The sequence below is a fragment of the Hyperolius riggenbachi genome, chromosome 5 (assembly GCF_040937935.1).
Source record: "Hyperolius riggenbachi isolate aHypRig1 chromosome 5, aHypRig1.pri, whole genome shotgun sequence".
Lineage (NCBI taxonomy): Eukaryota > Metazoa > Chordata > Amphibia > Anura > Hyperoliidae > Hyperolius > Hyperolius riggenbachi.
The window spans coordinates 448,077,989-448,100,825 of NC_090650.1; the positions used below are offsets into that span (position 1 = coordinate 448,077,989).

A 22,837-nucleotide genomic window follows, 5' to 3' on the forward strand; every position below is an offset into this window, starting at 1 on the left:
GCACTGACATCTCCTGCAGCACTTTACAGAGTACATAGTCATGTCACTGACTGTCCTCAGAGGAGCTCACACTCTAATCCTACCATAGTCATAGTGTAATGTCCTACCATATTATTATTATGTATTTATATAGCACTGACATCTTCTGCAGCACATTACAGAGTACATAGTCATGTCACTGACTGTCCTCAGAGGAGCTCACACTCTAATCCTGCCATAGTCATAGTCTAATGTCCTACCATATTATTATTTTTATGTATTTATATAGCACTGACATCTCCTGCAGCACATTACAGAGTACATAGTCATGTCCCTGACTGTCCTCAGAGGAGCTCACACTCTAATCCTACTATAGTCATAGTCTAATGTCCTACCATATTATTATTATGTATTTATATAGCACTGACATCTTCTGCAGCACATTACAGAGTACATAGTCATGTCACTGACTGTCCTCAGAGGAGCTCACAATCTAATCCTACCACAGTCATAGTCTAATGTCCTACCATATAGTTACATAGTTATTTTGGTTGAAAAAAGACATACGTCCATCGAGTTCAACCAGTACAAAGTACAACTCCAGCCCGTCCCCCACATACCCCTGTTGATCCAGAGGAAGGCGAAAAAACCCCCACAAGGCATGGTCCAATTAGCCCCTAAAGGGAAAAATTCCTTCCCGACTCCAGATGGCAACCAGATAAGATCCCTGGATCAACATCATTAGGCATTACCTAGTAATTGTAGCCATGGATGTCTTTCAACGCAAGGAAAGCATCTAAGCCCCCTTTATTGGGGGAGCTGTTCCTGTATTTGACACAGCCTTGCGGGGTTGCTATTATAATAAGCTATATCACCCCGCAGTGTTTATCCTCACAATATTGGGGGAACTGGTTCTGTATCTGACCGCTGCCTCGCAAGAGCGCTATTATAGTAAGCTTTGTGACTCTCTTTCAACTGGCAGAGTCCCAGTGGATTAAAGAGGTTCCAGGCGAACTTTGGGGGTTCGCGTTCGCCTGCAGGCTAACTTTTGCGGAAGTTCGATTTGCCCCATAATGCTCTATTGAGAAAAACTTTGACCCTCTACATCACTGTCAGCAGGCACATTATTGCCAAACACACTGCTCGAGGCCCGCCCCCCCCCCCTCCCTCCCTCCTCCAAGCAAGGTCCTTATGCCATTTCACTCGTCTGCCTACACTAATTAGTTAAGGGACAGCTGCTTCCCTCCACCTACCCTTCTACCCTCCTACCCTTCTCCTTCCCTGGCAGATGAGGAGGGTCTCATCTGCCAGGGAATTATACTATTTCCAAAACCAGTTTACATACCATAGCTGGGAATCAAACCCAGATCTCACTGTGTGGTGGGCAAGTCACCCTAACCACTGTACCACTACAGTAGTAACTGAAGCTGGCCTAGCATTTACTATTTATGCTCAATGCAATAGAAACATTAGGTTGCTTAAAGGGAACCTTAACTGAGGGTGATATGGATATTTCCTGTAAACAATACCAGTTGCCTGGCAGTCCAGCTGATCTTTGTGACTGCAATAGTGGCTGAATCACACCCTGAAACAAGCATGCAGCTAATCCAGTCTGACTTCAGTCAGAGCACCTGATCTGCATGCTTGTTCAGGGGCTGTGGCTAAAAGTATTAGAGACACAGGATCAGCAGGAGAGTCAGGCAACTGGTATTTTAAAAGGAAAAATCCATATCCTTCTCCGTTTAGGTTCCCTTTAAGGATTTGTAGCATAAAAGCCAACTCACATTGGCTGGGATTTGAACCCAGGTCTCACTGTGTGGTGGGCAAGTACCCTAACCACTGTACCACAACAGTACTAACTGAAGCTGGCCTAGCATTTACCATTTATGCTCAATACAAGAGAAAAAGTAGACAAGACAAATAACATTTATATCACGCTTTTCTCCTGGCAGACTCAAAGCACCAGGTCTCCTACTGAATAGGTGTTGGCTTACTGTCTACTTTTTAGAGCCCTTGAAACATGTTTTCTATCATTTTTCCAGCCAATAGAATTTTTTCAAATTTTCAAAGTTCGCCTCACCTTTGAAGTCTCTTGCGGTTTTTTTGTGAAGCGAACCTTTCGCGGAGGTTCGCGAACAGAAAATCGGAGGTTTGCGACGCTCTCTTGTAGGCCCTGTGTGAACGTTCTCTTGTAGGCCCTGTGTGGACGTTCTCTTGTAGGCCCCGTGTGAACGTTCTCTTGTAGGCCCTGTGTGAACGTTCTCTTGTAGGCCCTGTGTGGACGTTCTCTTGTAGGCCCGGTGTGAACGCTCTCTTGTAGGCCCTGTGTGAACGTTCTCTTGTAGGCCCTGTGTGAACGTTCTCTTGTAGGCCCTGTGTGGACATTCTCTTGTAGGCCCTGTGTGAACGTTCTCTTGTAGGCCCTGTGTGAACGCTCTCTTGTAGGCCCTGTGTGAACATTCTCTTGTAGGCCCTGTGTGAACTTTCTCTTGTAGGCCCTGTGTGAATGTTATCTTGTAGGCCCTGTGTGAACGTTCTCTTGTAGGCCCTGTGTGAACGTTCTCTTGTAGGCCCTGTGTGGACGTTCTCTTGTAGGCCCGGTGTGAACGTTCTCTTGTAGGCCCTGTGTGAACGTTCTCTTGTAGGCCCTGTGTGAACGTTCTCTTGTAGGCCCTGTGTGAACGTTCTCTTGTAGGCCCTGTGTGAACGTTCTCTTGTAGGCCCTGTGTGAACGTGCTCTTGTAGGCGACGTATGAACGTGCTCTTGTAGGCCCCGTGTAAACGTTCTCTTGTAGGCCCTGTGTGAACGCTCTCTTGTACGCCCTGAGTGAACGTTCTCTTGTAGGCCCTGTGTGAACGTTCTCTTGTAGGCCCTGTGTGAACGTTCTCTTGTAGGCCCTGTGTGAACGTTCTCTTGTAGGCCCTGTGTGAACGTTCTCTTGTAGGCCCTGTGTGAACGCTCTCTTGTAGGCCACGTGTGAACGTTCTCTTGTAGGCCCTGTGTGAACGTTCTCTGTAGGCCCTGTGTGAACGTTCTCTTGTAGGCCCTGTGTGAACGTTCTCTGTAGGCCCTGTGTGAACGTTCTCTTGTAAGCCCTGTGTGAACGTTCTCTTGTAGGCCCTGTGTGAACGTTCACTTGTAGGCCCTGTGTGAACGTGCTCTTGTCGGCCCTGTGTGAACGTTCTCTTGTAGGCCCCGTGTGAACGTTCTCTTGTAGGCCCCGTGTGAACGTTCTCTTGTAAGCCCCGTGTGAACGTTCTCTTGTAGGCCCCGTGTGAACGTTTTTTTGTAGGCCCTGTGTGAACGCTCTCTTGTAGGCCCTGTGTGAACGTGCTCTTGTAGGCCCCGTGTGAACGTTCTCTTGTAGGCCCCGTGTGAATGTTCTTTTGTAGGCCCGGTGTGAACGCTCTCTTGTAGGCCCTGAGTGAATGTTCTCTTGTAGGCCCTGTGTGAACGTGCTCTTGTAGGCCCCGTGTAAACGTTCTCTTGTAGGCCCGGTGTGAACGCTCTCTTGTACTCCCTGAGTGAACGTTCTCTTGTAGGCCCTGTGTGAACGTTCTCTTGTAGGCCCTGTGTGAACGTCCTCTTGTAGGCCCTGTGTGAACGCTCTCTTGTAGGCCACGTGTGAACGTTCTCTTGTAGGCCCTGTGTGAACGTTCTCTGTAGGCCCTGTGTGAACGTTCTCTTGTAGGCCCTGTGTGAACGTTCTCTGTAGGCCCTGTGTGAACGTTCTCTTGTAGGCCCTGTGTGAACGTGCTCTTGTAGGCCCTGTGTGGACGTGCTCTTGTAGGCCCTGTGTGAACGTGCTCTTGTCAGCCCTGTGTGAACGTTCTCTTGTAGGCCCTGTGTGAACGTTCTCTTGTAGGCCCTGTGTGAACGTTCTCTTGTAGGCCTGTGTGAACGTTCTCTTGTAGGCCCCGTGTGAACGTTCTCTTGTAAGCCCCGTGTGAATGTTCTCTTGTAGGCCCCGTGTGAACGTTCTTTTGTAGGCCCGGTGTGAACGCTCTCTTGTAGGCCCTGAGTGAACGTTCTCTTGTAGGCCCTGTGTGAACGCTCTCTTGTAGGCCCCGTGTGAATGTTCTCTTGTAGGCCCCGTGTGAATGTTCTCTTGTAGGCCCCATATGGACGTTCTCTTGTAGGCCCCGTGTGGACGTTCTCTTGTAGGCCCCGTGTGGACGTTCTCTTGTAGGCCCTGTGTGAACGTGCTCTTGTAAGCCCTGTGTGAACGTGCTCTTGTAGGCCCTATGTGAACGTGCTCTTGTAGGCCCTGTGTGAATGTTCTCTTGTAGGCCCTGTGTGAACGTGCTCTTGTAGGCCCTGTGTGAACGTGCTCTTGTAGGCCCTGTGTGAATGTTCTCTTGTAGGCCCCATGTGAACGTTCTTTTGTAGGCCCGGTGTGAATACTCTCTTGTAGGCCCTGAGTAAACGTTCTCTTGTAGGCCCTGTGTGAATGTTCTCTTGTAGGCCCTGTGTGAAAGTGCTCTTGTAGGCCCTGTGTGAACATGCTCTTGTAGGCCCTGTGTGAACGTGCTCTTGTAGGCCCTGTGTGAACGTTCTTTTGTAGGCCCTGTGTGAACGTGCTCTTGTAGGCCCTGTGTGAACGTGCTCTTGTAGGCCCTGTGTGAATGTGCTCTTGTAGGCCCTGTGTGAATGTGCTCTTGTAGGCCCTGTGTGAATGTTCTCTTGTAGGCCCTGTGTGAACGTTCTTTTGTAGGCCCTGTGTGAACGTGCTCTTGTAGGCCCTGTGTGAACGTGCTCTTGTAGGCCCTGTGTGAATGTTATCTTGTAGGCCCTGTGTGAACGTTCTTTTGTAGGCCCTGTGTGAACGTGCTCTTGTAGGCCCTGTGTGAACGTTCTCTTGTAGGCCCGGTGTGAACGCTCTCTTGTACTCCCTGAGTGAACGTTCTCTTGTAGGCCCTGTGTGAACGTTCTCTTGTAGGCCCTGTGTGAACGTTCTCTTGTAGGCCCTGTGTGAACGCTCTCTTGTAGGCCACGTGTGAACGTTCTCTTGTAGGCCCTGTGTGAACGTTCTCTGTAGGCCCTGTGTGAACGTTCTCTTGTAGGCCCTGTGTGAACGTTCTCTTGTAGGCCCTGTGTGAACGCTCTCTTGTAGGCCCCGTGTGAATGTTCTCTTGTAGGCCCCGTGTGAATGTTCTCTTGTAGGCCCCATATGGACGTTCTCTTGTAGGCCCCGTGTGGACGTTCTCTTGTAGGCCCCGTGTGGACGTTCTCTTGTAGGCCCTGTGTGAACGTGCTCTTGTAAGCCCTGTGTGAACGTGCTCTTGTAGGCCCTATGTGAACGTGCTCTTGTAGGCCCTGTGTGAATGTTCTCTTGTAGGCCCTGTGTGAACGTGCTCTTGTAGGCCCCTTTGTGAACGTGCTCTTGTAGGCCCTGTGTGAATGTTCTCTTGTAGGCCCCATGTGAACGTTCTTTTGTAGGCCCGGTGTGAATACTCTCTTGTAGGCCCTGAGTGAACGTTCTCTTGTAGGCCCTGTGTGAATGTTCTCTTGTAGGCCCTGTGTGAAAGTGCTCTTGTAGGCCCTGTGTGAACATGCTCTTGTAGGCCCTGTGTGAACGTGCTCTTGTAGGCCCTGTGTGAACGTTCTTTTGTAGGCCCTGTGTGAACGTGCTCTTGTAGGCCCTGTGTGAACGTGCTCTTGTAGGCCCTGTGTGAATGTGCTCTTGTAGGCCCTGTGTGAATGTGCTCTTGTAGGCCCTGTGTGAATGTTCTCTTGTAGGCCCTGTGTGAACGTTCTTTTGTAGGCCCTGTGTGAACGTGCTCTTGTAGGCCCTGTGTGAACGTGCTCTTGTAGGCCCTGTGTGAATGTTCTCTTGTAGGCCCTGTGTGAACGTTCTTTTGTAGGCCCTGTGTGAACGTGCTCTTGTAGGCCCTGTGTGAATGTTCTCTTGTAGGCCCTGTGTGAACGTGCTCTTGTAGGCCCTGTGTGAACGTGCTCTTGTAGGCCCTGTGTGAACGTTCTTTTGTAGGCCCTGTGTGAACGTGCTCTTGTAGGCCCTATGTGAACGTGCTCTTGTAGGCCCTGTGTGAACGTGCTCTTGTAGGCCCTGTGTGAACGTTCTTTTGTAGGCCCTGTGTGAACGTGCTCTTGTAGGCCCTGTGTGAACGCTCTCTTGTACGCCCTGAGTGAACGTTCTCTTGTAGGCCTGTGTGAACGTTCTCTTGTAGGCCCTGTGTGAACGTTCTCTTGTAGGCCCTGTGTGAACGTTCTCTTGTAGGCCCTGTGTGAATGTTCTCTTGTAGGCCCCGTGTGAACGTTCTTTTGTAGGCCCGGTGTGAACGCTCTCTTGTAGGCCCTGAGTGAACGTTCTCTTGTAGGCCCTGTGTGAACGCTCTCTTGTAGGCCCCGTGTGAATGTTCTCTTGTAGGCCCCGTGTGAATGTTCTCTTGTAGGCCCCATATGGACGTTCTCTTGTAGGCCCCGTGTGGACGTTCTCTTGTAGGCCCCGTGTGGACGTTCTCTTGTAGGCCCTGTGTGAACGTGCTCTTGTAAGCCCTGTGTGAACGTGCTCTTGTAGGCCCTATGTGAACGTGCTCTTGTAGGCCCTGTGTGAATGTTCTCTTGTAGGCCCTGTGTGAACGTGCTCTTGTAGGCCCTGTGTGAACGTGCTCTTGTAGGCCCTGTGTGAATGTTCTCTTGTAGGCCCCATGTGAACGTTCTTTTGTAGGCCTGGTGTGAATACTCTCTTGTAGGCCCTGAGTGAACGTTCTCTTGTAGGCCCTGTGTGAATGTTCTCTTGTAGGCCCTGTGTGAAAGTGCTCTTGTAGGCCCTGTGTGAACATGCTCTTGTAGGCCCTGTGTGAACGTGCTCTTGTAGGCCCTGTGTGAACGTTCTTTTGTAGGCCCTGTGTGAACGTGCTCTTGTAGGCCCTGTGTGAACGTGCTCTTGTAGGCCCTGTGTGAATGTGCTCTTGTAGGCCCTGTGTGAATGTGCTCTTGTAGGCCCTGTGTGAATGTTCTCTTGTAGGCCCTGTGTGAACGTTCTTTTGTAGGCCCTGTGTGAACGTGCTCTTGTAGGCCCTGTGTGAACGTGCTCTTGTAGGCCCTGTGTGAATGTTCTCTTGTAGGCCCTGTGTGAACGTTCTTTTGTAGGCCCTGTGTGAACGTGCTCTTGTAGGCCCTGTGTGAATGTTCTCTTGTAGGCCCTGTGTGAACGTGCTCTTGTAGGCCCTGTGTGAACGTGCTCTTGTAGGCCCTGTGTGAACGTTCTTTTGTAGGCCCTGTGTGAACGTGCTCTTGTAGGCCCTATGTGAACGTGCTCTTGTAGGCCCTGTGTGAACGTGCTCTTGTAGGCCCTGTGTGAACGTTCTTTTGTAGGCCCTGTGTGAACGTGCTCTTGTAGGCCCTGTGTGAACGCTCTCTTGTACGCCCTGAGTGAACGTTCTCTTGTAGGCCTGTGTGAACGTTCTCTTGTAGGCCCTGTGTGAACGTTCTCTTGTAGGCCCTGTGTGAACGTTCTCTTGTAGGCCCTGAGTGAACGTTCTCTTGTAAGCCCTGTGTGAACGTTCTCTTGTAGGCCCTGTGTGAACGTTCTCTTGTAGGCCCTGTGTGAACGTGCTCTTGTAGGCCCTGTGTGAACACTCTCTCTTGTAGGCCCTGTGTGAACGCTCTCTTGTACGCCCTGAGTGAACGCTCTCTTGTAGGCCACGTGTGAACGTTCTCTTGTAGGCCCTGTGTGAACGTTCTCTGTAGGCCCTGTGTGAACGTTCTCTTGTAAGCCCTGTGTGAACGTTCTCTTGTAGGCCCTGTGTGAACGTTCTCTTGTAGGCCCTGTGTGAACGTTCTCTTGTAGGCCCTGTGTGAACGTGCTCTTGTAGGCCCTGTGTGAACGTTCTCTTGTAGGCCTGTGTGAACGTTCTCTTGTAGGCCCCGTGTGAACGTTCTCTTGTAAGCCCCGTGTGAATGTTCTCTTGTAGGCCCTGTGTGAACGCTCTCTTGTAGGCCCTGTGTGAATGTTCTCTTGTAGGCCCCGTGTGAATGTTCTCTTGTAGGCCCCGTGTGAACGTTCTTTTGTAGGCCCGGTGTGAACGCTCTCTTGTAGGCCCTGAGTGAACGTTCTCTTGTAGGCCCTGTGTGAACGTTCTCTTGTAGGCCCTGTGTGAACGTGCTCTTGTAGGCCCCGTGTGAATGTTCTCTTGTAGGCCCCGTGTGAATGTTCTCTTGTAGGCCCCGTGTGGACGTTCTCTTGTAGGCCCCGTGTGGACGTTCTCTTGTAGGCCCTGTGTGAATGTGCTCTTGTAAGCCCTGTGTGAACGTGCTCTTGTAGGCCCTATGTGAACGTGCTCTTGTAGGCCCTGTGTGAATGTTCTCTTGTAGGCCCTGTGTGAACGTGCTTTTGTAGGCCCTATGTGAACGTGCTCTTGTAGGCCCTGTGTGAATGTTCTCTTGTAGGCCCCATGTGAACGTTCTTTTGTAGGCCCGGTGTGAATACTCTCTTGTAGGCCCTGAGTGAACGTTCTCTTGTAGGCCCTGTGTGAACGTTCTCTTGTAGGCCCTGTGTGAACGTGCTCTTGTAGGCCCTGTGTGAATGTTCTCTTTTAGGCCCTGTGTGAAAGTGCTCTTGTAGGCCCTGTGTGAACATGCTCTTGTAGGCCCTGTGTGAACGTGCTCTTGTAGGCCCTGTGTGAACGTTCTTTTGTAGGCCCTGTGTGAACGTGCTCTTGTAGGCCCTGTGTGAACGTGCTCTTGTAGGCCCTGTGTGAATGTGCTCTTGTAGGCCCTGTGTGAATGTTCTCTTGTAGGCCCTGTGTGAACGTTCTTTTGTAGGCCCTGTGTGAACGTGCTCTTGTAGGCCCTGTGTGAACGTGCTCTTGTAGGCCCTGTGTGAATGTTCTCTTGTAGGCCCTGTGTGAACGTTCTTTTGTAGGCCCTGTGTGAACGTGCTCTTGTAGGCCCTGTGTGAATGTTCTCTTGTAGGCCCTGTGTGAACGTGCTCTTGTAGGCCCTGTGTCAACGTTCTTTTGTAGGCCCTGTGTGAACGTGCTCTTGTAGGCCCTATGTGAACGTGCTCTTGTAGGCCCTGTGTGAACGTGCTCTTGTAGGCCCTGTGTGAACGTTCTTTTGTAGGCCCTGTGTGAATGTGCTCTTGTAGGCCCTGTGTGAACGCTCTCTTGTACGCCCTGAGTGAACGTTCTCTTGTAGGCCCTGTGTGAACGTTCTCTTGTAGGCCCTGTGTGAACGTTCTCTTGTAGGCCCTGTGTGAACGTTCTCTTGTAAGCCCTGTGTGAACGTTCTCTTGTAGGCCCTGTGTGAACGTTCTCTTGTAGGCCCTGTGTGAACGTGCTCTTGTAGGCCCTGTGTGAACACTCTCTTGTAGGCCCTGTGTGAACGCTCTCTTGTACGCCCTGAGTGAACGCTCTCTTGTAGGCCACGTGTGAACGTTCTCTTGTAGGCCCTGTGTGAACGTTCTCTTGTAGGCCCTGTGTGAACGTTCTCTTGTAAGCCCTGTGTGAACGTTCTCTTGTAGGCCCTGTGTGAACGTTCTCTTGTAGGCCCTGTGTGAACATGCTCTTGTAGGCCCTGTGTGAACGTTCTCTTGTAGGCCCTGTGTGAACGTTCTCTTGTAGGCCCCGTGTGAACATTCTCTTGTAAGCCCCGTGTGAACGTTCTCTTGTAGGCCCCGTGTGAACATTCTTTTGTAGGCCCGGTGTGAACGCTATCTTGTAGGCCCTGAGTGAACGTTCTCTTGTAGGCCCTGTGTGAACGTTCTCTTGTAGGCCCTGTGTGAACGTGCTCTTGTAGGCCCCGTGTGAATGTTCTCTTGTAGGCCCCGTGTGGACGTTCTCTTGTAGGCCCTGTGTGAACGTGCTCTTGTAGGCCCTGTGTGAACGTGCTTTTGTAGGCCCCGTGTGAACATTCTTTTGTAGGCCCGGTGTGAACGCTCTCTTGTAGGCCCTGAGTGAACGTTCTCTTGTAGGCCCTGTGTGAACGTTCTCTTGTAGGCCCCGTGTGAACATTCTTTTGTAGGCCCGGTGTGAACGCTCTCTTGTAGGCCCTGAGTGAACGTTCTCTTGTTGGCCCTGTGTGAACGTTCTCTTGTAGGCCCTGTGTGAATGTTCTCTTGTAGGCCCCGTGTGGACGTTCTCTTGTAGGCCCTGTGTGAACATGCTCTTGTAGGCCCTGTGTGAACATGCTCTTGTAGGCCCTGTGTGAACGTGCTCTTGTAGGCCCTGTGTGAACGTGCTCTTGTAGGCCCTGTGTGAACGTGCTCTTGTAGGCCCTGTGTGAACGTGCTCTTGTAGGCCACATCCGGACGCTCGGTCAAGGACATGCGAGTTACTTATTAACCAGTTTTATCTCTTACAATAAGCGTGTGCTCAGAGATAAGCTTTGTGCTGTATAAGGGACAGATACTAGTATTTGTTTTCTTTCTGTGATTGTTCCGATTCCAGCAGTGATTTTACATAGAAATGCCTCAGAGAAATGTCATTTAAAGTCGGTTATTCCAGTTTTCTGTTCCTGGTGTCTCTTCAGCAGACTGAAGGACGATCTATCAAAACCAGCGCAAAGGGGGAGGAGTTACCCAGAGGAACCAATCACAATGTTTTCATTTAAGAAATCGAAACCTGATTGGTTGCTTAGAAGCTGCTCCATTTGAACACAGTACTTATTCTCTTCTCTAAAAGATAAACATCAGCATAATAACTTTAAAGAAAAACATTTCTTTTTTTACAGCTGATACAAATCTGCAATAAATCTGCAGTGTGTCTACTACCTGCTTTCATGGAAGCACACATAGGGTTAATATCCTGTGTTTAGATATTAGCTGCTATGCTGAGGCAGCCAGCTGACAAAGGTGAGCAATCAAATTACAACTTGTGATTAGACACAGATGATGAGGAATTAGACAGGCTAAACTCTCTAAATACACACAGGGTGCATTTATCTGTGTTTTCCTTCTGTCCTGTGTGAGAGTTCTGGTGTCCTTTAAGAAACCTGCCCCGGAATATTCTATAGGCCTCCTTAGAATAAGGTGGTGATATGTGAGCTGCAGATGGTGTTTATAGGGACATGTAAGCCCTGATCAGTTACAGGCTGAGTCCCGCATACACGTGTGGGCCTATAATGAATAGTATTAGGGCCCGTTTCCACTATCGCGAATCCGCATGCGGGCAACGCATGCGGATTCGCACAGTCAGTACAAGTGGATGGGACTGTTTCCACTTGTGCGTTTCCCCGCACGTTTTTCTGTGCAGAAAAAATCTGCAGGGTAGGGGCCTCAGAATTCGCCTGCGTGTGGAATGCAGGCGAATCGCACGCAATGTATTTAATAGGGAAATCGCATGCGTTTTCCCCATGCGTTTTTTGCCGCGATTTCGCATGCGATTTCGCATAGGTACCCATGTTAATTCACACAGGCAGTGACATGGTTAAAATCGCATACAGCCTTACCTATGCGAAATCGCGGCAAAAAACGCATGCGGAATCGCACCCGCATGCGATTTGCCTGCGGTGATTCGCCGGCGATTTCGTAACGCTATAGTGGAAACGGGCCCTTAGGGTTATATTACAGCACCGGCGGTTCCACCTCTCATTAGCCCATCGCATTGCCAAGTGATTAAGCAGCTCGTTAGCACGAGATTAGAATCAATGATGTAATCCAGACATTTCACACATATTTCTGCTGCAGACGAGGAGGCGATGTCGCTGACACGCCTCTCCCCTCCATTGTTTGGCTGACTGGCTCCCAGCCCGTCCCCCCCCCCCCCCCCCCCCGGTCACGCTTGGCCTATATTTATCTTGGTGCTCAGGGATCCTGCGCCCTGCTTGTCTGATGTGGCCTGCACGATTCCCATAAGAGACACATAGGGCTGGAGCCCACTACAGCAATTTTTTTGAGCAATTCTAGAGAAAAGACGCCTTAGAGGGGATCTAATTAACATGTATAAATACATCAGAGGGCAATATAATAGCTTGGCGGATGAGCTAGCTTTTTGTCCCTAGGCCTTCTCAAAGGACTAGAGGACATATCTGCGCATGGAGGAAAAACGTTTTAGCCATTTATTTAGGAAAGGGTTCTTTACAGTAAGAGTGATTAAGATGTGGAATGCATTGCCACAGGAAGTCGTTATGGCAAACTCTATACCTGCATTTAAAGGGGGCTTAGATGCTTTCCTTGCGTTGAAAGACATCCATGGCTACAATTACTAGGTAATGCCTAATGATGTTGATCCAGGGATTTTATCTGACTGCCACCTGGAGTCGGGAAGGAATTTTTCCCTTTAGGGGCTAATTGGACCATGCCTTGTAAGGGTTTTTTCGCCTTCCTCTGGATCAACAGGGGTATGTGAGGGAGCAGGCTGGTGTTGTACTTTGTACTGGTTGAATTCGATGGACGTATGTCTTTTTTCAACCAAAATAACTATGTAACTATGTAACTATATGATTCAAAAAACTGCTAGCCATTTCCCTAAACGCTCAGCTAATGTTAATGGATGGGCCAGATTCCACTGGAGAGATTAGCTCTCCCTTCCTGGTTGCTTCAGAACTCACTGCTATCAGCTCAGCAGTGTGTGTGTGTGTGTACAGTGTGTGTGTGTGTATACGTGTGTGTGTGTGTGTGTGTGTGTGTATACGTGTGTGTGTGTGTACAGTGTGTGTGTGCGTGTGTACAGTGTGTGTGTACAGTGTGTGTGTGTGTACAGTGTGTTTGTGTACAGTGTGTGTGTGTACAGTGTGTTTGTGTGTGTGTGTGTGTGTGTGTGTGTATATACAGTGTGTGTGTGTACAGTGAGAGTACAATGTGTACAGTGTGTGTACAGTGTCTGTAGAGTGTGTGTGTACAGTGTGTACAGTGTGTGTGTGTGTGTGTACAGTGGGTGTGTGTGTGTGTGTGTGTATATACAGTGTGTGTACAGTGTGTGTACACAGTGTGTGTACAGGGTGTGTGTGTATACAGTGTGTGTGTACAGTGTGTGTGTGTGTGTGTGTGTACAGTGTGTGTGTGTGTGTACAGTGTGTAAAGTGTGTGTGCAGTGTGTACACAGTGTGTGTGTGTGTGTGTGTGTGTGTGTGTGTGTCCAGTGTGTGTGTGTGTGTGTGTGTGTGTGTGTGTGTGTGTATACAGTGTGTGTGTGTGTGTGTGTGTGTGTGTACAGTGAGAGTACAATGTGTACAGTGTGTGTACAGTGTCTGTAGAGTGTGTGTGTACAGTGTGTACAGTGTTTATACAGTGTGTGTGTGTGTGTATGTATATATACAGTGTGTGTACACAGTGTGTGTGTGTGTGTGTGTGTGTGTACAGGGTGTGTGTGTATACAGTGTGTGTGTACAGTGTGTGTGTGTGTGTGTGTGTGTGTGGTGTGTGTGTGTGTTTGTGTAGTGTGTGTGTGTGTGTGCGCGCGCACGATACAATAGGATTTTTTTCACAGTCAATCAGAAACAATCATTTGGGCCATAATGGAAGGATATCTGTTATCCAATTCGGTCAAATTAATGGAATCCGATACAATGAGAGCAGCCATGTTGTTTGTAAACATTACACAAAGGCAAGCTTATCTGCATCTTCAGCACTCAGCCTGTGAAAAAAACCTAATCCCCTCTCATCTTCCCTCCTCTCCTCTCTGGCTAGTAACACCTCCTCCTCCTGCCCAGACTGAGCTTCCATGAGCCCTTGCTACTGCCAAGGCTCTCTGAAAAGCTGTGGGCGTGGTTTCTTAGGGAATTCGAGTATTAAAACAAAAACAAAAACAAGTATTTGGCTTGAGGAATGCCCTATAAACAATAGGAAAGGAACACAATTATGCAATGAGTAAAAGTTCATCTCTGATCCACTTTAATAAGGATAATTGGATAGGGATGTAATGTCGGTGCTTGCCGCAGGTGCGATCTTCCCTAGATAGGCCACTGCACCAGGGCAGGTATGGGAAGGGTGTGACCATTGGGGGTTTATCATGGTTTTGCTGAGGGGCCCCGGATTTGTATTTAGGCCCCTGCTGGGCTATATGATGATGTATAAATGAGTGGCTGTGATTATGAGCCGTAGAGTCTCTCTGATGTCCCCGGGGTGGGATTGGAGGTTTATCTTAGTTGGGGGTCTCTGTAGTCTCCTCATATATCTGTCTCTGGTTGTGAGATCTCTGGGCAGCCAGACTGCACCCCGTACACAATGTTCTATCTCCCTACATCAGGGTGACGGTGCTGGGAGGTGACGCCCTGGGCTGAGCAGACACCAGAGTGTGATAAGACGTTCATGTTTCTGGGGGAGTTTCATAAGAGAATCTTCTATTTTCCATCTTGGGAGTCACAGACCTGACATGAAATGACCTTTGCGGCCTGTCTGAACCTCCCGTTCCCTGCCAGGGGAGGGTGTCACTTTTGGTTTATCCGTTTTTGGGGGAATTTTTGGACACTATCCTGCTGTTATTAGAATACAGGAGAAGTTTTGAACATTTCATTCCCTGATTTGCAGTCTGGGCTTCTTGCAGGAGTATGGCAGCCAATCAGCTGGGGAGATCGGAACATTTGTCCCAGAAGCCCTCAGGTCATTGGTGCCCATAAACTCGAGAGCCCCTCCAGGCCAAGCATTTGTGTTTATATGAGCTCGGTGTTATTCAGGTATGCTTTGCATTGTGTCTCCAGTGGTGCCCAGAAGGTCGCCGTCACTTTGGGGACTGGTAGAGGAATATGGGACAAGGGATCCCGCCAGCAGCTTCATGACAACCATCGGACTTTATTTTATTGCTTTATTTTTGCACAGAATTAAACCCTCCCTATTTCTGTAATATCGAAAGAAGATACGGCACTCAGGAGCTGTAGTAGGAAACAAGCTGTATTGGAGTCACAGGTTACACAACATGTTTCAGGCGCGAGAGGGGTATGGAGGCTGCCATATTTATCTCCTGTTAAGCAATGCACATTGCCTGGCTGTCCTGCTGATCCTCTGTCTCTAAAGCTTCGTACATATGCCTGACTTAAATGGGCGGAGGCAGCCTGCAACCCCCAACCCGTGAGCGATCTAACCAGCGGATCTACTCACCTTCAGAGACGCTGATCCCGTTGTTTGTGCCCCTCCCCCACCACGTGACATCACACAACATGTTGCCCCTCCTTCACCCCGCCCCTGACACGTGTTTGTGCAGCCGGCCCAAGGGGGTCAGGTTCTGATCAGGTTCTGATCCCTGATGGGTGACATCCATCAAAGGTGTGTACAGTATAATACTTTCAGCCATAGCCCCTGAACAAGCATGCCTAGCTTTTACCCCTGCACAAGCATACCTTAGTACATTATGTAGAAGTTTGGAAGTTGAGATGCAATTCTCAGAATGTCACAGAGGAAATCTGTCCTAAGAGTGAATCCTCCATGTTAGTTCCCATGTCTCCCCCGCAGGACTCTCCTTTCTTTGAAGGCCACCAGAGAATCTGTTCCCAGCGGTGATATTTGAGTTGTGGTTATTTATGTGGTGAGCTGTGGTTTGGTGTTATGTGTTTAGTGCGATGTGGTTTGGGGTTATTCTGGGAGTCCTGGTTTGGTGAATCCTCAGCGGGGAATGTGGCGGCTGGTGTTATATACAGTAATATAATATACACTGTATATTTGTTCTCAGTGGGGAGTGTGGCGGCTGGTAATATATACAGTAATATATATATATATATATAATGTGGCAGCTGCAGAGCTCTGTGAGGTTCTGTTTCTTGTATAATCGCAGTTTGCAGTCGGTGTTATCATTGCTGGGCAATCTGTGCAGTGTGTGGGGACAGGAACGCTAGAATTGGAGGACGGCCAATTCTACAACAATGGAAATGTTTGGGCAGAATAATATGTTTTATTTTATTCCATCTCCTAAGAATGACTATAAATAGACCGGAAGAGGAACCACTCTCATTCCAACATATAAACACCCTGACTTCAGCCAGGAAAGTCCCCAGACTAACCCCGTAATGTGTAGGGGGGGCGTCAGAGCTGCATTCCCAGGATCTCACAGTATAACAGCTCATAATACTCACCTCCGAGACTGCCACATACATTCACCTGCAGGAGCGCCATATTCCCCCCGAGACCACCACAACTCTGAGACCACCATAACCCCGAGACCACCACAACCCCGAGACCACCACAACCCCGAGACCACCACAACCCCGAGACCACCACAACCCCGAGACCACCATAACCCCAAGACCACCATAACCCCGAGACCACCATAACTCTGAGACCACCATAACTCTGAGACCACCATAACCCCGAGACCACCACAACCCCGAGACCACCATAACCCCGAGACCACCATAACTCTGAGACCACCATAACTCTGAGACCACCATAACCCCGAGACCACCATAACTCTGAGACCACCACAACTCCGAGTCCACCACAACTCTGAGACGACCGCAACTCCGAGACCACCACAACTCCGAGACCACCACAACCCCGAGACCACCATAACTCTGAGACCACCACAACCCTGAGACCGCCATAACTCTGAGACCACCATAACTTTGAGACCACCATAACTCTGAGACCACCAAAACCCAGAGACCACCATAACTCTGAGACCACCATAACTCCGAGACCACCACAACTCCGAGACGACCACAACTCCGAGACCACCACAACTCTGAGACCACCATAACTCTGAGACCACCATAACTCTGAGACCACCATAACCCCGAGACCACCACAACTCCGAGACCACCATAACTCTGAGACCACCATAACTCTGAGACCACCATAACTCTGAGACCACCATAACTCTGAGACCACCATAACCCCGAGACCACCATAACCCCGAGACCACCATAACTCTGAGACCACCATAACTGCGGGGCCTCCAAGCTGCATTCCCAGAATCTCACACTATTATAGTTCATAACATAATACTGCAGGAGCGCCATATTCCCCCCTGACAACCATATTCACCTCCGAGAGCGCCCTGGCTCCTTCCCTACTCTCCACCATGTGCAGCCCCCTCATGTTCAGCTCCTCCCCCCTCATGTTCAGCTCCTCCCCCCTCCTTCATGTGCGCCTCTGAGTCTTGTTTTGTTGTTGTCTGCAGGTGAATCAGGGGAACATGCCCGGCATAGAGAGTACCTTCCTGGCCATGGACACAGAGGAGGGGGTGGAGGTCGTGTGGAACGAGCTAACCTTCACTGACAAGAGGGTCTTCAAAGCTCACGAGGTACGTCAAACCCCCGACGCGTCTCCCGAAACATAAACCCCCAATCTATCATACTATATACATGAGAGAAGTTGTACGCCATTCCAGGTGCTGGACCAAACGTCCTCACAGCAAAAACTCCAAATGCTCCACACACTCCGAGAGAGGTAGCCTGACACACCAGATATCCTTTCCAGGCACCAACCACCGTTTCGGGGCCACAGCGGGTCCCCTTTATCAAGACATAAACAGAATGGTAACACTGATACCGTTGTGGCCCCGAAATGGTAATTGGTGACTGGAATGGATACTGTATCTGGTGTGAAAGCCCCTCCTGCTTTTTCCCCGTGACGGGTTTCCTCCTGGTCCCTCCCCCCCCCCCCCCCCCAGTGACGGGCTCCCTCCTGCACCCTCCCCCCCCCCCCCCCCCAGTGACAGGTTCCCTCCTGTCCTCCCCCCCCCCCCCCCCCAGTGATGGGTTCCCTCCTTCTCCCTCCCCCCAGTGACATTTTCCCTCCTGCTCCCTCCCCAAGTGCCGGGTTCCCTCCTTCTTCCTCCCCCCAGTGATGGGTTCCCTCCTGCTCCCTCCTCCCCCAGTGACGGGTTCCCTCCTGCTCCCCCATCGTCTGGCTGGCCCTCTTGTGAAGCATGTCCAATATGTCCGGTGATGAGAGATTTCTGCCCTCCCTGTCTCCTCAGGAGAAGATCCGCACGATGTTCCAGAACCTGATGGTCATCGATCACCCCAATGTAGTGAAGTTTCACAAGTACTGGATGAACGTGAAGGAGAACTCCGCACAGGTGAGATACAGAGACATGAGCAGGGGGTCAGGCATGGGAGCTAGCTGTGTGATGTCATCCAGTGTACAGCTGAGTCACCGTAACCCCGCCCTTTCAAAGATGGCTGCTGTCATGCCAGGGAGTGAATGTCACAGAGTGTCTCTCCTTATCAGATGACAGGAAACATACAAGCGTATTAGTGGATAAACCGCTGCTGATCTGTCCTCCATTGTCCCGTCTGTGTGGAAGGTAGGGATGAGCGTCCAATCGGAAGTCGTCTTTCCGCGGCGGACAACAGTATTCCGCGGCGGACAATCACAATTCCACAAAAATACCGTATTACCAATCACAAGACTCTAAAGCACCAATCCGAGAAGCGGTATTGTACCAGGGAAATCGATCTATGCAGGATGTTTAGGGCAATGAAAAGATTTGGTAGGATTAGCCAATCAGAGAAACTGAAAGTTTACCGTGGTTGCCAATAGGAAAAAATAAAAGAACTTTTTTTTTTTTACAACTAACTAACTTTTATCGACCAAACTAACAAACATTCAGTGGAAATCTGAAAATCGAAAAACTGAAAATTGGCATAACCATCTCTGGTGGAAGCCCCGCCCAGGGATCCAGTTTATGCAAGCCCCGCCCAGGGATCCAGTATGGAAGAACCGTCCAGGGATTCGGTATGGAATCACCGTCCAGGGATCCGGTATGGAAGCACCGTCCAGGGATTCGGTATGGAATCACCGTCCAGGGATTCAGTATGGAATCACCGTCCAGGGATCCGGTATGGAAGCACCGTTCAGGGAACCGGTATGGAAGCACAGTCCATGGATTCAGTATGGAATCACCGTCCAGGGATCCGGTATGGAATCACCGTCCAGGGATCCGGTATGGAAGCACCGTCCAGGGATCCGGTATGGAAGCACCGTCCAGGGATCCGGTATGGAAGCACCGTCCAGGGATCCGGTATGGAAGCACCGTCCAGGGAACCGGTATGGAAGCACTGTCCAGGGATCCGGTATGGAATCACCGTCCAGGGATCCAGTATGTAGGCACCGTCCAGGGATCCAGTATGTAGGCACCGTCCAGGGATCCAGTATGTAGGCACCGTCCAGGGATTCAGTATGGAATCACCGTCCAGGGATCCGGTATGGAAGCACCGTCCAGGGATTCTGTATGGAATCACCGTCCAGGGATCCGGTATGGAAGCACCGTCCAGGGATCCGGTATGGAAGCACCGTCCAGGGATTCGGTATGGAAGCACCGTCCAGGGATCCGGTATGGAAGCACCGTCCAGGGATCCGGTATGGAAGCACCGTCCAGGGATCCAGTATGGAAGCACCGTCCAGGGAACCGGTATGGAAGCACCGTCCAGGGATCAAGTATGGAAGCACCGTCCAGGGATCCGGGATGGAAGCACCGTCCAGGGATCCAGTATGGAAGCCCCGCCCAGGGATCCAGTATGGAAGCCCCGCCCAGGGATCCAGTATGAAAGTGCCGTCCAGGGATCCGGTATGGAGCACTGTCCAGGGATCCAGTATGGATCCCTGGATGGGCTTTGATACTGGATCCCTGGGTGGGGCTTCCATACTGGATCCCTGGGCGGGGCTTGCATACTGGATCCCTGGGCGGGGCTTCCAGCAGGGATGGGCAGGCATGCTGATTTTCGTAGTATTTGTACAGAATTCCGATTTCTGCATAACGTTTTCCACATACCGAACTCAGTCTTGGACAGACTATTTCTGATTCGAAGCTCATCTGTACCTTCCCCACAGACAGGACAATTGAGATTGGGGACAGATCAGCAGTGTTATCCACACTAATACGCTTTGTATGCGGAACATTCAATATCGGCCTTTTCTGCCATGTAATAAGGTGAGCTGCTTTAGATCAGGGAAGACAAAATCAAATACAAAGTGGGCCGAAATTGAACGCTGGTACCAAGTTGCGGGCCAATCCCAATGTCTAATGCCCCCCCCCCCCCCATACAGCTCCCTGGTGTCTAATAGCTCCCCTCCTCCCCCATACAGCTCCCTGGTGTCTAATGACCAACTCCCTCCCCCATACAGCTCCCTGGTGCCTAGTGATCCCCCCCCATTACAGTTCCCAGGTGTCTAATGACCAACTCCCTCCCCCATACAGCTCCCTGGTGCCTAGTGATCCCCCCCCCCATTACAGTTCCCAGGTGTCTAGTGGCCTTTCTTCTCCTCTATACAGTTCCCTGGTGTCTAGTGGCTCCTCCCTCCCCTACAGTGGTTTGCAAAAGTATTCGGCCCCCTTGAAGTTTTCCACATTTTGTCACATTACTGCCACAAACATGAATCAATTTTATTGGAGTTCCATGTGATAAACCAATACAAAGTGGTGTACATGTGAGAAGTGGAACGAAAATCATACATGATTCCAAACATTTTTACAAATCAATAACTGCAAAGTGGGGTGTACGTAATTATTCAGTCCCCTGAGTTAATACTTTGTAGAACCACCTTTTGCTGCAATTACAGCTGCCAGTCTTTTAGGGTATGTCTCTACCAGCTTTGCACATCTAGAGACTGAAATCCTTGCCCATTCTTCTTGGCAAAACAGCTCCAGCTCAGTCAGATTAGATGGACAGCGTTTGTGAACAGCAGTTTTCAGATCTTGCCACAGATTCTCGATTGGATTTAGATCTGGACTTTGACTGGGCCATTCTAACACATGGATATGTTTTGTTTTAAACCATTCCATTGTTGCCCTGGCTTTATGTTTAGGGTCGTTGTCCTGCTGGAAGGTGAACCTCTGCCCCAGTCTCAAGTCTTTTGCAGTCTCCAAGAGGTTTTCTTCCAAGATTGCCCTGTATTTGGCTCCATCCGTCTTCCCATCAACTCTGACCAGCTTCCGTGTCCCTGCTGAAGAGATGCACCCCCCGAGCATGATGCTGCCACCACCATATATGACAGTGGGGATGGTGTGTTCAGAGTGATGTGCAGTGTTAGTTTTCTGCCACACATAGCGTTTTGCATTTTGGCCAAAAAGTTCCATTTTGGTCTCATCTGACCAGAGCACCTTCTTCCACATGGTTGCTGTTTCCCCCACATGGCTTGTGGCAAACTGCAAATGGGACTTCTTATGCTTTCTGTTAACAATGCCTTTCTTCTTGCCACTCTTCCATAAAGGCCAACTTTGTACAGTGCATGACTAATCGTTGTCCTATGGACAGAATCTCCCACCTGAGCTGTAGATCTCTGCAGCTCGTCCAGAATCACCATGACTGCATTTCTGATCAGCGCTCTCCTTGTTCGGCCTGTGAGTTTAGGTGGATGGCCTTGTCTTGGTAGGTTTACAGTTGTGCCATACTCCTTCCATTTCTGAATGATCGCTTGAACAGTGCTCCGTGGGATGTTCAAGGCTTTGGAAATCTTTTTGTAGCCTAAGCCTGCTTTAAATTTCTCAATAACTTGATCCCTGACCTGTCTGGTGTGTTCTTTGGACTTCATGGTGTTGTTGCTCCCAATATTCTCTTAGACAACCTCTGAGGCCCTCACAGAGCAGCTGTATTTGTACTGACGTTAGATTACACACAGGTGCACGCTATTTAGTCATTAGCACTCATCAGGCAATGTCTATGGGCAACTGACTGCACTCAGACCAAAGGGGGCTGAATAATTATGCACACTCCACTTTGCAGTTATTGATGTGTAAAATATGTTTGGAATCATGTATGATTTTTGTTCCACTTCTCACATGTACACCACTTTGTGTTGGTCTTTCACGTGGAACTCCAATAAAATTGATTCATGTTTGTGGCAGTAATGTGATAAAATGTGGAAAACTTCAAGGGGGCCGAATACTTTTGCAACCCACTATACACAGTTCCCTGGTGTCTAGTGCCCCTGGTGGCAGTTGAGTAGCGGGGCCGTGCTCTGGGCCCGGTGGCAGCGGTGTGGCCGGTTATGGGGCCTGTAGCGGTGGGCATTGGGGTATAAGCACAGCTTGCATGTTTCCAGGCATTACACTCGCTGTTATGTGTTCCCAGCTCTGTAAGGAGACCGTTATTTACGTGGCAATTATTGTCTGATGTCTGCAGGTCACCTTCATAACGGAATACGTCTCCTCCGGGAGCCTTCGACAATTCCTCAAGAAAACCAAAAAGAATCGGAAAACAATGAATGCCAAGGTGAGTCTCCGCCCACAGCCGGGAATGGGGAGGGGTCAGAAGGTTCCACTGGGCTTTCTATATGGCTGGATTTTCCCAAAAGTTGCTAAAAAGACAGCAGAGAAGCTGGATAGATGGATGGATAGATAGAGAGATAGATAGATAGATAGATAGATAGATAGATAGATAGATAGATAGATAGATAGATAGATAGATAGATAGATAGATAGATAGATAGATAATGGTGACAAGGTGAAAGGTTTTGCTCTCTTGGGGAGATCAGTACTCTTACGAAGGATCAGCACTTTCCTCATCATTTGCGGCACCGGACGTGTGTGAAGTGCCAGTCTGACTGATCCCCTCAGCTTCTAGACGTTTGTGACAATCACCCGCCAATCCCGTCGTACTAGGGCCACAGTTGCCATTGAGCTCTCATCCACTTGAGGCTTCTGGAGGCGGATCCACTGTGAGCACAGTAAATATTAAAAGGGATATGGATGTTTCCTGTAAACAATACCAGTTGCCTGGCAGTCCAGCTGATCTTTGTGACTGCAATAGTGGCTGAATCACACCCTGAAACAAGCATGCAGCTAATCCAGTCTGACTTCAGTCAGAGCACCTGATCTGCTGCATGCTTGTTCAGGGGCTGTGGCTAAAAGTATTAGAGACACAGGATCATCAGGAGAGTCAGGCATCTGGAAAAATCCATATCCTTCTCAGTTTAGGTTCCCTTTAAGATTGGTTGGTGTGCCCATACATAACACAACATCCATTTTATGTACAATCAATAAAATGATGGATTTGGACTTGCACGCTAGTGTATGTATA

At 49.7% G+C, this 22,837-nt stretch overlaps 1 protein-coding gene across 2 annotated transcripts in view; it reads left to right on the forward strand.

Moving 5' to 3' along the window:
• Positions 1-22,837, forward strand: part of NRBP2 (nuclear receptor binding protein 2) — a 286,650-nt gene that overhangs the window by 92,831 nt on the left and 170,982 nt on the right. For both annotated transcript variants that reach the window (XM_068238202.1, XM_068238201.1), the window contains 3 exons: positions 16,993-17,115; positions 17,794-17,895; positions 21,941-22,030. In XM_068238202.1, coding sequence (XP_068094303.1) covers positions 16,993-17,115; positions 17,794-17,895; positions 21,941-22,030 — 315 coding nt within the window. The remainder of the gene's footprint in view (positions 1-16,992; positions 17,116-17,793; positions 17,896-21,940; positions 22,031-22,837) is intronic.